Raw genomic sequence first — 14283 nt, 5'->3', positions numbered from 1 at the left:
ATAGAAATGGTTGGACTCTCATTAGTTACACACTGTAGGACTAACAGTAAAGCATAATGGGAACTAATCTCCAATAGATCAATAATTTTTCCACTTGTAAAACAGTCTGGGTGCTCTTGATAAGGGGCTCATCAAAAAAATAAGCTACCCTTTCTTCCCAAATCAGGTTTGTATGATAGGTATAATAAGCATAATAAATAGCTTTAGTGATTTTCAGGTAATCTTCGAGGGAGGAGTATATCATTAAAAAGCTGTATCCTTGGACAACCTTATACAGTACATCGCAGAGCTCTTTAAGTGTCTGGACAACAAGTCCCTCAAGGCTCCTAAGTGATTTCTTTGGAAAGATTTCACCATCCACCATCAACCTACAAAATACCCTGCCCTTTTCCCATCATGGTTTCCAAATAGAGAAGGTTTGCATTAGTTTCCTCACCTAAATGCGAATGGGTCCGATAACAAAAATCAAAATTATCCTGCAAATCACCGTGTTGCTCAATCAAACATTTCAGGCCCTGTGGAATACAGTCAGATATCAAAGCACAGATCAAGCAAGGAGTTTTGAAGAAGTACAACAATTAATAGGACACACTGAAAAGACAGGACCTCAGGCTCAATCTCCATTCTGTGATGCACAGCTAGAACCAATGGCAAGGATGCAATCAGTACAAAGGAGGCCAATCAGGAACAGCATTTTACTCCATTTGGAGCATCCCAGCATAAGTGTGTGCCAATAAAATGTGGGGGGGGGGAGGGGGTTTGGCTTCTTATTCAAAATCAAATGCCTGTTCTTAGTTCCACTCTTAGTAACCCCTAAATAAACCCCGAACTATTCAGGAGACTAATATGGACCCACTTCCTGGTATATCTTTCAAAATGCAAATGAGAGATTTCTGGGAGACAAAATGCTCCTGTCTTTACCCTTAAACCCTTCATTCCTCTCTCTGGGCAGGATTTGATTAATAACTGACACAACTAAACAACAAGAATATGACTTTCTAATACATAATTTTTAGGTGCAAAATTAATTTCCCCTTCCTGTATCTATTACCTAAACAAAAGTGTGAACGTGGGAATAGAATCATAATAAAATAAAATAAAAATGAAATAGCTTAGTTCAAACATCACACACACTTCCATGTTTTGTTCTAACCATGGCTGGTTGAAAAAACCAGAGGTCTAGTGCATATTATCATAAGTCATAATATTTGCAGATTAGTTGTGCATCCAGACTGTGTAGTTTGCAAACTTTGATTTAGGGTTTAGCATTACATGAACTCAGCTGCTGTTAACTCGAGCACAGTTCAAGCAGACCATGGCTTAATATAAAGTATAAACTAAGCCATGCTGTGGCTTGCATCAACCTGAAATGACGTTATCTAGCAACCTAGAATTTTGCGGGAAAGAGTTAAAAAGCACTGCCGGGCTTCCCACTCTCACCTGAATTGACTTGCGTATCTCCATTAGCCGCTCCTCAATCTTATGCTGTGCGGTAGGCACAGGAGGATTACGGGGAGGATCCACACTTGCCTGAAGAGAGAGGAAGAGAAAATACACAAAAATTGCTAACTCATTTGTATGGATCATCACTGAAAGGCCTTTCCCCCCCCCCAAGTTACTGTTGTTAAAAGAGACATCATGTATCTTGCTCAAATCCTCAGATCTTTCTCCTTATTTTTATAGCACTGCTATTTTATACATTCTTTTATTCTTTTTTTTTTATTTTTCCTATCACAGCACACAAGATTTTTTTTTTCTCTCTGTTTCTGGATTTTCCTTGCAAATTCAGTGAATTGCCCAGTAGAAATGTTCACCCAAAGCATACGTAAAATTAAAAGCTTGGGATGCATTTCATTTTGGTGCAGATCCCAGAGAGGAGAATGTACTAAAATTATGCTGGAAGTGTGATGCTGGTGGAATAGAAAATACAGCATTAGTGTTTGTAAATTTCTCCTGTCCTAAGCCCACATTCCCAGGAAAAACAAACTCTTTCCACAACTACAGAAACATTTGGCCATAAAGAATACTGATTAAAACATAGGAGATAAAACTGAATACCCAGCAAAGTAACACATCAATTCCAAGAAGACAGCCCTTGATTAATTCAAGAAGCTATTGTCTTTGTAATGCTAGCCTCATGACCTCACAATTCCACCCTCACTGAACACATGACAAGTCAAATACACTGCTGTAAACCAACTCCTAATTTTATTGAATTCATCATATGTATACTGCAATTTGCACAGTCTGTATACAGAGGGGGACGCCTGACCCTTTCCAGGTTTAGCAACAGCTGCCTTCACCACAATAATAACCAATGCACACATCAGTAAAATTTAAGGGTTGGTTACTGATATAAAACAAACTTTGGGGGAAAATGTCACCTTGTGACAATTTGTGACAACTGGCACCTTGTGGCAATTTGTCATCAAGAGTCATCGTGTGGGAGAGATGAGCGGCATAGAAATTTAATAAATAACTAAAATAAATTGGGAGAGGAATTTTTTTCTTTCAATGGGATGGGTCGGAATTTAGTACAGGTAGTCCTTGATTTACGACCCCAATTGAGGCCAAGATTTCTGTTGTTAAATGAGACATTTGTTAAGTGAGGTTTGCCCCCTTTTACGACCTTTCTTGCCACAGTTGTTGTTACTGCAGTTGATAAGTTAGTAACCCGATTGTTAAGTAAATCTGGCTTCCCCATTGACTGCTTGTCAGAAGGTCACAAAAGGTGATCATATGTCCCCGGGACACTGCAATCGTCATAAATATGAGTCAGTTGCCAAGCACCTGAATTTTGATCACACGATCATGGGGATGCTGCAAAGTTCGTAACTGTGAGAAACGGGCATGTCCCTTTTTTCAGTGCCGCTGTAACTCTGAATGGTCACTAAATGATCTGTTGTAAGTTGAGGACTATCTGTAATAAACCAGTTCATATTTCAGTAGAATTATGGGTTGGGTACTAGTTTAAAACAAACTCTTGGGGAAATTGTCACCTTGTGACAATTTGCCATCAAGAGTCATCTTGTAAGGGAGATGAGCAGCATAGAAATGTATATAAATAAAATAAATTGGGAGACGAATATTTTCCTTCGCTGGGATAGAATGGGCATTTAGTAAATCAAGGGTGACCAAGTATTGCTAGATGGAGAAGACTGTTTTGTGACTGCACAAGGCAGGCAGGCAGAAGACCAAGCAGAGTTTTTTTTTTTTTTTTACCTGAGAGGCAGCAAAAGCTTCAGACAGAATTGCTCTCTCCTGTCTCAGTAGAGCATCAATAGCAATGGCTAGTTCCTGGGGATGGTCTTGATACTTGCTCTGGAAGGCAGGGCACAACAAGATAGAAAAGCGTAAGGCTGTACCCAAACAAAAACTTTTTATATCCTCGGCTGCCAAAAACACCAGACCTTTTTGGAATCACCACCTGCAGGTCATCTGGGTGGCTCCAGTGAAAAACGAGATATAGTCTTTCATTCTTTGTTTCTAAGTAGCTCTCCACTGCTACTAGCTAGGTTCTTCTTTCTACCTGAGATATGAAATCTCACCAGGATAGCTATCATGGCCATCATATGAATGCAGGAAAGGTCCACAGGGCAACTAAGAGAGTCCCAATACATGCACACACGTTTTGTCTCTCTTGGCCAGCAAGGATAAGATTCTAAACTACCATAGGTCAATGCTTCTCAACCTTGGCCACTTTAAGATGTGTGGACTTCAGCATGACTGGCTGGAGAATTCTGGGAGTTGAAGTCCACACATCTTAAAAGCGCCCAAGGTTGAGAAACATTGACAGAGGTGGTTGCACTTAAAAAATGTCAACGTCTTTTATCCTTCAGTTCTTCCTCTTGTCTTGGTGTCTTGAAGAGAGGTTCCCATCTCATTCTGGCCCTTTCCCACTGTGCAGGCACACACACACATACATGTCCTACGCATACCTGTAGATGCAATTTTGAACGGCGCAAGTTGTGCTTGAGTAACATGTTAGCACTTTTCTCTTCCCCCAACGCCAGACCTCCGATCTGATCATCCAGTAAAGACAGCATGGTATGGAAAAGATAGCTGGCTTGTGAGGGGTCCAGTTCTACGGCTTGGCTCCTAAAAGAGCACAATGAAAAAAATGCAAAGCAAGACTCAGATGGCCTTGGCTGAGATAAAGAGAAAGTCATTGCCAAAAAAGGCATTCCCATGTAGTGTTGGAGGTGGGAAGGTAACGAGAGTGTTGATAGTCAGAAAATGGAACCATAGCATACCAGGTCTTATGGCTCTTGGGTCACAGTTTAGGTAATATATGTCTCTGAGGAAAAAAACTGGCATCATGGTTAAGACACTGAACTGGAAACTGGGAGACTATGAGATCTAGTCTTGCCTTAACCCCCAAAGCCAACTGGGTGACCTTGGGCCAATCCCTCTTTCTCAACATTGAGAAAGAAGCAAGGGCAAACCATTTCTGAAATCTTGCCAAGAAAACTGTAAGAACTAGTCAAGTCAATTACCAGGAGTCAAGATTTGAATCATCAAATCCACAATTAGGAAATAATTTTATGAATTTTCTGAATTTATAGCTAAGAAAGTCTGCAAAATGTACCACTAGCCTGCTTATTTACATGAAGCATAATATTCTTATAATTCTTATATTTGCTCTTCCTCTGACAATGGTGAAGAGAATATAACCTACCAGATTTTTAGATTAATAAATGTTCTTAGATCTTTAAATACACATTTTTAAGGATCTACCTATATGACAGAACTTTTGGATGGGCTTCTCAAATTACTACTGCACTGTGATTCTTTAAGGTGACTGAAAAAATACGTAGTTGTTACTACAGCTGGGTAGTGCACTGCATTTAAATCAGGAAATTGCTTCCTTTCCTCTGTTAAGTGCATGCATTTAATAATGTTAATACAATCAGTAGACTTCAAACTTTTGTACAGATAGTCCAACTTACGATCACAATTGAGCTCAAAATTTCTGTTGCTGAGACATTTATTAAGTGAGTTTTGCCCCATTTTACTACCTTTCTTGCCATAGTTGTTAAGTGAATCAGTGCAGCTGTTAAGCTAGTTAAGTGAATTTGACTTCCCCATTCACTTTGCTTGTCAGGTTACATAAGGTGATCAAATGACCCTATGACACTGCAACCATCATAAATATGAGTCAGTTGTCAACCATCCAAATGTAAACCTTGGGGAATGCTACGACAATTGTTAAGTGTGAAAAATAGTTATGTCATTTTTTTCAGTGTGGTTGTAACTTTGAACGGTCAGTAAATGAACTATTGTAAGGCAAGGAATATTTAACATTCTATCATGGTCTATCATTTCAGAGTTAGCTGACACCACATGATGTATGTCAGAAAGACCTTCACTCATAGTTGGGGGAAAAACACCATTGTACAGAAAGCGATGTTGATAATAAAAACCAGCAGATCAAAGACAAATTACTTTCATGGAAACGACTATGACAGAAATAGCATTACCAGCTCTGCTCCTCAATCCAGTAGGCTAAATACTGACGCACTTCCATCGGTAAGCAGTCATCTGAGTAGAGACAATCTATCTGGTTCATGTGAATCTTGTCCAGCATTTGAATGCGTTGCCATTGGGACATGTTGGAAGATGCTGATGAACTCCACACACCTAAGCAACCAAAGACATCAGGAACCCTTTGCTAGAACACCAATCAACTGAAAAAAAGTAATCCTTTTGTATCACAAATGTTCTCTTTCAAAAGAATGTCTACATTAAGTACAAAATAAAAAATACATTTTACACAGGATTGTCATATATGATGGCTTGTGCGTGGCATAAGTATGAAAAAGATGCAGAAATACAAAGGAGCCCCTGATAACCATGGAAAAAGAGGAGAAAATAAGAGAAATGAGACCATGATTTTTCCTTCTGTGTGAAGGGAGGCAATAAAATACTGTAAATGCCATTGTGGTTAATTTCTCTAATTAGGGTTGGTTAGAGTCCCATTAATAGGAAAAATGTAGACATACTGAGGTAGCCAAAGTAAGGTCATCCCATAGTGTTATCAGATGTGACATTCCAGCTGTAAAGTCATAGTATGATTTAGTTTGCGTTATCATTCCTATGTAACCTTTCTAAAGGAATATAATAGCAAGAGCATTTAGACTTATATACCGCTTCACAGTGCTTTACAGCCCTCTCTAAGCGGTTTAGAGTCAGCCTATTGCTCCCAACAATCTGTCTCCTCCTTTTACTGACATCGGAAGGATGGAAAGCTGAGTCAACCTTGAGCCGGTGAGAATCAAACTGCTGGCAGAATGAGCCTGTAATACTGCATTCTAACCACTGCACCACCATGCCTGTATAACCCATAACCTTGCTTAGTACCAGGCTGTCTTGCGTTCTTTTGGGCCAGGGCGCAGTTCATACTGTAGCTGTGCATGCCAGTGAAAATTATTTTGCTCCATCTATTACTTAAAGTTTTGGTTCCTTATTCAAGTGGGCATTTCTCTTACAAGAATTTCTTACCAGGTACTTAAAAAGTGTGTTTGCATGTGTGTTTCTCTCTCTCTCTGTGCGTGTGCGTGTGCATGTGCGCATATAATCAGTAGCCAGGTTTCAGTAAGGAGTTCCTTGCTACAACTGATAAAACCCAATCTGTACATACAGAACTTAAACAAGTTCCTGTATAATGGGCCCATTTAGAAGTCTTCACAAGTATCAAAAGGAAGGTATCCTATGCTAAGGGGCATGCCTAACTATGAAAGGGCATATGATTTAAACCACAATATTCCCTTGACATCAGCAGCTTTTTCCTTTTTCAGGAAGCTTTTTGTTGTCTTTTCTGAAATTGAGAATAAGAGAGCAAAGAAAATCAAATAAAAAAAAAGATTAAAGAGAGCAATGCAAATCAAATGAAAGCTTCATGAATGTAGAAAATACAAGGTTTGTTCTGTTTCCATATTCTGTCAGCATTAAGGCTAAAATAAGTATGAGTTTCATAGCTGAATGAAAGCAAAGGGGATGTGAGACAAAGGAAAAAATGTCAGAATGAGTCAAATGTTGTAAACAAACAAAGCAGGGAAATATCTGCACAGTTTTAGAAATCAGGAGGTCTTGACAGCATAGCTCACTCCAAAAAGTAGTGAAAAGCAGAAAGCCTTTGCACAAATACAGGGGAGATCCTTAGTGCAGTTGAATTTAGATTTTAGACTTAGATTTTACTAAGGAATTCCCATTTTCCTTGATTATTTAAGGGACTAATCCTATAAGAATATTGCACAGGGGCTATTGGAAATTACAAACCTCCTTCTTTGTAAATAGAAAGAAAATCTAACTAAAAATACTACTTCTGGAATGCAATAGGCCAGTGGTTCTCAACCTTTTTAATGCCGTGACCCCCCAACCAGTCGTAAGTCGAGGACTACTCAACCGGTCATAAGTCAAGGACTACTCAACTGGTGCACCACCGTTTGCAGACTGGGACTTTTGGTGGGCTCAGCAGGGCAGAGACAGCCTGGACAATTCCTATTGGCTTTTGAAAGCCAATAGAATTAGACTCTATTCAAGAGAGTCTATTCTATTGGCTTTCAAAGCCAATAGAATAAAAGGGAATAGCACAGCTAAGGAAAAACGGGAAAAAATGGCGGACTGCGTTGTTTGACGACCCCTGTGAAATGGTCGTTTGACCCCAAATGGGGTCCCGACCCACAGGTTGAGAACCACTGCAATAGGCTTTCCAAAGTTTTTAAATGGCCAAATAGCAAAAGAAATATTGGTTGGAACATGATGCAATCATTGAATCTACACAGGATCCTTCTTCTGCTAATATACCTCTAGACAGAGCTAATAACTGTGCCTGGTTTAGAGCTACAATACATTATCATGAACTTTGGAAGGGGTCCTATTTAGATTAATAATCAATTAACAGAACAAATCTATATCTATTTAGCTAGATATAATTCCTCTTGAGTTCAAAAAGGTTTTAACCAGGACTTTCCTGTTTTAGAATTTTCTCATTTCTGCCAATCAGATAACTGTCTTATAACTGCTTTGCTATACAATATTCTGATGAAGTAGAGTCTTAAATTTGTGTGTGGGGGGAGGGGGGGTTTGAGTAATCTTTGATACTTATTAATTTGATTTTAATATAATCACCCCTACTCCAGAAAACAAATTTTATTTTTAGATTCTTATCCTGCTTTGATAACATACCGAAGCAAAATACATAATACTCCATAAAACAAAATATTTTAGTTGATGAAGATAGCAATTGTGTTTTTAATGGATTTTGAAATGTCGTGTGTGGATTGGCCATCCTGTTTTCCCTTATGAACAAGTCTTTAAATCTTGGCCTTAGTTGTATTATTATCAGGGCCGGAGACTTTTTAATAGTATAATATTTACAGACAGTATAAAAAGATCTTATGTTGGAATTTTTATGTGTCAGATGAATTTTCTGCTTTCTGTGCTTCTAACATTTTTGTTGGCTGCTTACAAAAAAAGAAAAAGTAAAGGAACAAAGAAAGTGCATGAATGTATCAAGTTTCATACCGAACATTAAAATATATATTTACTGTAAACCATTTGAAGAGGATTGTATGGGAATCAGTATTGAAATATATAGAATACCACAGAGCCCACATGGTGTCTTGATGATGGTGTTGAACTAAAAGCACAGAGATCCAGGTTCTAATCTTTCCTCAGCTCCAAAAGTTCCCTGGGTGTGGGGTTCAAGCTCAGGGACAAGACAGTGCAATCCAATTGAATTCAGTCCTTTATTTGCTTATATCTAATGGACTGAATCTTGCCAGACTAAAGCTATAAACTTCTAACCTACTAGATATATCCTGAAAATTCTGAATCTCTTCTCCCTTCCCTCCACCAGCTCAGGATTGCACATCTCTTGATCTGCATCTCAAAAATCCTCCCCCTCTGCTGCTGCAGGTGCACATTCCATCATAGTGGATGACTTTGGGCCACTCATTTTCCCTCAACCCAACTAATAATAATAATAACAATAACAACAACAACAACAACAACAACTTTACAGAGTTGTTGTTTGGAGGCAAATTAGGAGGTGGGGTTACTTTAACTTCTATACTAAATGAGGGATATAAATCAAACACAAAAACCAAACAAATAAGAAGAGCTAGTGTGGTGCAATGGTTGAGCTGAGAAACCAGGAGATCATGAGTTCTATTCCCGCTTTAGGCACAAAATTGGTGAGTCTCTTAGGCCAGGGGTAGGCAACCTTGGCTCTTTTATGACTCATGGACTTCAACTCCCAGAATTCCTGAGTCCACGAGTCATAAAAGAGACAAAGTTGCCTACCCCTGTCTTAGGCCATCCCTCTCTTTCAGTTCTAGGAAGAAGCCAAAGGCAGACCACTTCCTAAATCTTTCCAAAAATAACTAAGTGGAGCCCAGACAGTTGTCAGGAGGAATCTGACTGGACAGTCTGAATCACAAATTGTGCTATTTCCCCCTGGGCTCTAATGTGAACATTGTTAGCAGAACTGCTAAGTTTACAGACAAGACAGTTCAGCTAAGAATCTGAAGAGATTGGGGTACTGTATAAAAGCAATGCATTTATCTAAACATCCCTTTTTTATTTAGGACATATGCATTTTTGTTATTGTATTTCCTTTTATCTATTTTATCTTGCAAGTAGACCTCATATTTTAACCTTTTATTTTACTGCTGTTGAAATGGCTCTGAGACTAATCAATAACAAACTAAAGCTGACTCAAAGGTAAACACACACAAAAATTAAATAAATTAGTAGATGTCAGACAGTCTGACAGAGAACAAACAGAGAATGGGAAGACCAGTAAATGGAACTGCAGCTCAGTGTTTTCTTTTTGAAAATTAAATCAGAAAGCCAGGAAAAGTGTTTAACATTTGATTAAGTGGCTCACAACAGTCTGATGCAGTTTGCTGGCTCTGCCCAATTTCTTGAAAATGAAACTTAATTTCACCACACCGCCAGCTCCTTGCTGAAACAATTCTTTGATCAACCTATACCAGGGGTAGGCAACCTTGGCTTTTATGACTCGTGGACTTCAACTCCCAGAATTCCTGAGCCAGGCTGGCTCAGGAATTCTGTGAGTTGAAGTCCACGAGTCATAAAAGAGCCAAGGTTGCCTATCCCTGACCAATACCCAGCAGGAATATCAATCTATCCCTGACCTATAACCAGCAGGAATATCAATCAAACGAATCCTATTTTTTTCGTTAATTTCACAATCAAACTCGTGTCTGACCCCACCAGTCAGGATCAAGCAAGCTTGTAATCCTGCCTTACCCTCCCACATCCAGAGGCTCTTCAGTGGTGGCGAACCTATGGCACGGGTGCCAGAGGCGGCACTCAAAGCCCTGTCTGTGGGCACGTGCGCTGTCACCCCAGTCCTAGGCCTTCAGCTGGGTTTTATAAAACCTTTTCGCTTTAGGCCTCCGCCGCAGTGTGCAAAAAAAATAATAATAATCAGTCAATTTCAACTTCTGGGAACTTCTGGGGAAAGTTGGAATTGATTGATTGAACTTTTTAGTCCCACCCAGTCTGCCGTTACCACCGCAGCTACGTCCACCCAATGGGCCACACCCACCCGGCACCCGACGATTGCGTAAGTGGGGTTTGGGTTGCAGTTTGGGCACTCGGTCTCTAAAAGGTTCCCCATCACTGCTCTATGCAGCACCCTACAACCACCGTTTAGCTGGCTGAAAACAAGCCCAGCATCACCGCCAGCAGGAGCTTTTTGACTGAACTAGAAGGAAGGGTGCCTTCAAAACCGCTGGTTTCCCGACTTCAAGCTTCTGCTTTACCGTGTCGGCTTGCAAATAGTCAAGCAGAAGCCATACTGAAGTGGAACCGATCAGCTCGATCAAATAAGGAAGCCAGATGGGCGGTAGACGGGATATTCAGGGAGAAGCAAGCAAGCAGCCCAACTTCGAAAGAAAAGATAGGGCAGTTTTCATCAGCGGATATCCCTCATTTACCGCTTTTCTCGAGAATTTTGCAAAAGCCTTTGGGCTTCGCTAAGATTAATTCCACAATCTTTTGCTCCCTATAAGGTGCACTTTGTTTTCTACGCCGGATTGTCGATCCCTTCGTTTTTCTTAACTTTATATTTGCTGTTTCCCTCCGAATGGACATACCCCCCCCCCCTATACATTCACTGACCACGTTTAATAACCCCAAAGTGGCCACAGATCTCTGAGCCCTGCAAGTCCCCGCGAAAACCGCTACCTACCAAAGGAAGCCACCGCTCTTCCTCCCGGGAATGTTATTGTACAGCTCGCAATTCAAGCTCTTTGCGAAAAACTGCCCCCCTCCGCCCGCCTTCAACACCCAGGGTAGCTCCGCCCATCCTTTCCGTGATTGGACGAAAGTCTGAGCTTTCGCCTAGAAGCGGAGGGAGTAGGTGCTGTCAGAAGAAGAGCCGACTTTCGGACCTTGGAGATTTCGATTTCCCAGGAATGATGTCAGAAATGGAGGCGGGACCTGAAAGGATTATGTAAATGAAGAGGACGCTGCCTATTGGCTGACGGAGTGCAAGCGTGTTGACTTTCCGGTTTGAGTCTGCATGGGTGATGTTCGGGTTGTCTGGCGGGGAGGGGAGAGGGTTCGTTGGGTTCAAATCTATCGAATTCATGTCTAGAGGAAGCTTCCTGTTCTGAAAGAAGTTAAATGCGTATTTTGGCTCTCTTCCCTCATGTGAGCGTTTAATGGCAGCGCAGGATTCCCTGCCGTTATATAGGCTATATCGCCGTTATATATGTCTATGGAGATTCTTAGTCATCCAGGTCATGGTTGTCCCAAAGGTGCTTTTTCAAGGGGCAACTGGACTTTCTTGTTTTTCTTTGAAGACATTTCGCTTCTCATCCAAGCTCTGAAGCTTCTTGGATGAAAAGCGAAACATCTTCAAAGAAAAACAATGCAGTTGCCGCCTGAAAAAGCACCTTTGGGACACCATTTTATGTGTGTTTGTGTGTGTGTATGTGTGCGCACACACACACACACACACACACACACATATAGCATTCCTTCAGCTAAATCAGGAAAGCTAAGGGAATAGCTATCTGGATCCGCTTTAAGAGCAATAAAGGCATGGAGAAAGAGGTTAGCATTGTAGTGACTTGCATAGTGTGCGCTGTGTTTGTATTCCTACCCAAGGAGGGCTTTAGCTATAACTGCACCAGTACAAACTGGTTATATTTTTGGAGGAGAAAGTGTAGGGTCTAGGACAGGGGTCCCCAACCCCCAGTCCATGGCATGCCAGCAACTGGTCTGCACAAATAAGCAAAGCCCCATCCATGGGATGCAGGCAGCACGCAAAACCCCGCATTTTCTGATCCGTGGAAAAACCTTTCTCCACGGAACTGGTCCCTGGTGCCCAAAAAGTTGGGGACCTCTGGTCTAAGGCATGGTTCTCCACTTGAGATTCATCCATGAAAATGAGGAATTCCTGGAAAAGGCAGATGTCTTGTCTACAAACTGAACGCAGCAAGGAAGAAACAACTACTAGAAGAAATGGAGCCCTAGAAGAAGAGCAATGGCAGCATGTCACTCGGAAGCAAAAAATAAAATAAAATGAGAAGACTATCCTTGCCACTGTAAGAAAACAAGGGATTATCCCTTTTGAGAGGATTTCTAGTGAGATTCTTGATTGTCAGTCTTCACATATAACAGTGAGGACTCTGGGAACATTATAATAAACCTTTATACACATTCTCCCTTCTCCTCCCCCATTTTTTTCAAAGATAGGAGACCTATAATAAAATATTCTGAATGAAGCTCAGAATTCTGCTTGGGTATTCATATCCCTCTGAGGATTCTCCAGACCATCCAAAATGCAAAACTACTATGCCCAGCTCTGTTTGACACAGTGATTTGTAAAAAAAAAAAAAAAAATCACCCTATGCAACTGGGCATCTAAAAGCCACTGATTTAGAAAAAAGAAAATAGCAAAGCATCTGCCATTTTCTGTCACTTAAGTATCAGCACCTATTTTTAAAATACTGATATAATTTGTAATACCTTCAATAAAGAGTTCTCAAACTTAGGATTGTGACATCCCCACTTTGGGGGGCCAGGGACGTGGGAAAGATGTAAATGAAAGGTGTTGGAGCTTTCTTTGAAAAAAACTGTTCAGACTTAGATAAGCAAAATTAATATATCAATCTTTGGTCCCTGTTCTGGTCCTTGGTTAATTGCCTGAACCTATTGTTGGGAGGAACTCCCCGGTTCAGGCTCTTTCAGCTGGGATTTTTGCAAACGGCTTGGAGAAGAACAAATAGAACATGAAGCCAACTACTGGAGAGGTTTAATCACGGAGATTAAAGTTGAGTGACAATTCAGCATGAATCCTAGCTAGACAGAATGGTCCTCAAACATAAGTTTTTATACCTTTTCTTGGTTTTCAAAACTGTCATATCTGATTCATGAGTTTAAAACTCATTTCTAAATTTGTCAAACAGAGTCTATTGATGGATTAATTTCTTTATCAATTCTGCCTAGAGAAATCTTAATCTTAGCCCCAGGAGGGATCCAGTGTAATTAATTTTATTATGTACTTCTTAGTGTTTCTATTTTAATCCTATCAAACTTAATTGTTGATAGCCAGTTCTGCATTCCTGTGTTTTAGACTTGATACTTTGTAGCCAGTGTGTGTAGAGTGTTTGTTTATTTAGCCTCAGCTTCTGAGTCAGGCTGGTTTGTGTCAGGTTCTTCCTGTATTTGCCAAGGTATTCTCCCTTTGGGGTGAAGGGGAGGGTGTCCTGCTCTCATCACTATCTAGTTCAAGAATCATAGTATATAGATTAAAATTTAATTATTTAAGTGATATATTTATTTCTTGCTCAGGCTTAACTGCAACAGCATCAATACAGAAATTTTATTGGATGGGTTGCACATACTCATTTGTTATTTTAGGTGATCATAGCAAGTGCAAAGTTTGAGAATGCCTGGATTAGTTTTTGGTGACGTTGGTGGGGACTGGACAAGGCGATTGCTTTTCCTTCTGATGTTCGTCAATGATAGCCTGTATACCTTTTTTGAACACTGGTTTCACTACCATAGCAACCCCCATCCTAAAGGGAGTCGCAGCCCCCCCAGACAGAGCAACCAAGGAATCAAAACCCACGTCTATGGCCCCCTCTATAGCACGCTCCTTAGCCAAGTCAATGCAGTCTTGAACATAGTAGTATATGCTAGCTGCGAAGTTATATAGAGGGCTAACTCCAGGTATGAATCCCAAAACCTTGTGTACCCTCTGCTCCGTGTCATTTACACACTCTTTTGGTGATGAAC

General features: G+C 40.4%; 1 protein-coding gene across 4 annotated transcripts in view; it reads right to left on the bottom strand.

The window, feature by feature from the left end:
* The window catches only part of STAT2 (signal transducer and activator of transcription 2), a 34325-nt gene extending 22969 nt beyond the window's left edge, over positions 1-11356 (bottom strand). For 2 of the 4 annotated variants that reach the window (XM_039337361.1, XM_039337359.1), the window contains exons 1-6: positions 11225-11337; positions 5481-5687; positions 3939-4098; positions 3223-3321; positions 1441-1530; positions 437-515 (exon numbers count right to left, since the gene is read on the bottom strand). In XM_039337361.1, coding sequence (XP_039193295.1) covers positions 437-515; positions 1441-1530; positions 3223-3321; positions 3939-4098; positions 5481-5611 — 559 coding nt within the window. In that variant the 5' untranslated portion in view covers positions 5612-5687; positions 11225-11337. Of the gene's footprint in view, positions 1-436; positions 516-1440; positions 1531-3222; positions 3322-3938; positions 4099-5480; positions 5688-11224 lie in introns of all 4 variants that reach the window. The other 2 variants (XM_039337360.1, XM_039337363.1) reach the window with 2 other exon arrangements.
* Between the last annotated feature and the right edge of the window lie 2927 nt (positions 11357-14283).

Source organism: Crotalus tigris, unplaced genomic scaffold (genome assembly GCF_016545835.1).
Source record: "Crotalus tigris isolate CLP2741 ecotype Arizona unplaced genomic scaffold, ASM1654583v1 scf7180000017674.1595824, whole genome shotgun sequence".
Taxonomy (NCBI): Eukaryota; Metazoa; Chordata; class Lepidosauria; order Squamata; family Viperidae; genus Crotalus; species Crotalus tigris.
The sequence above is the reverse complement of the archived record's forward strand: the minus strand, read 5'-3'. Positions and strand labels throughout refer to the sequence as shown.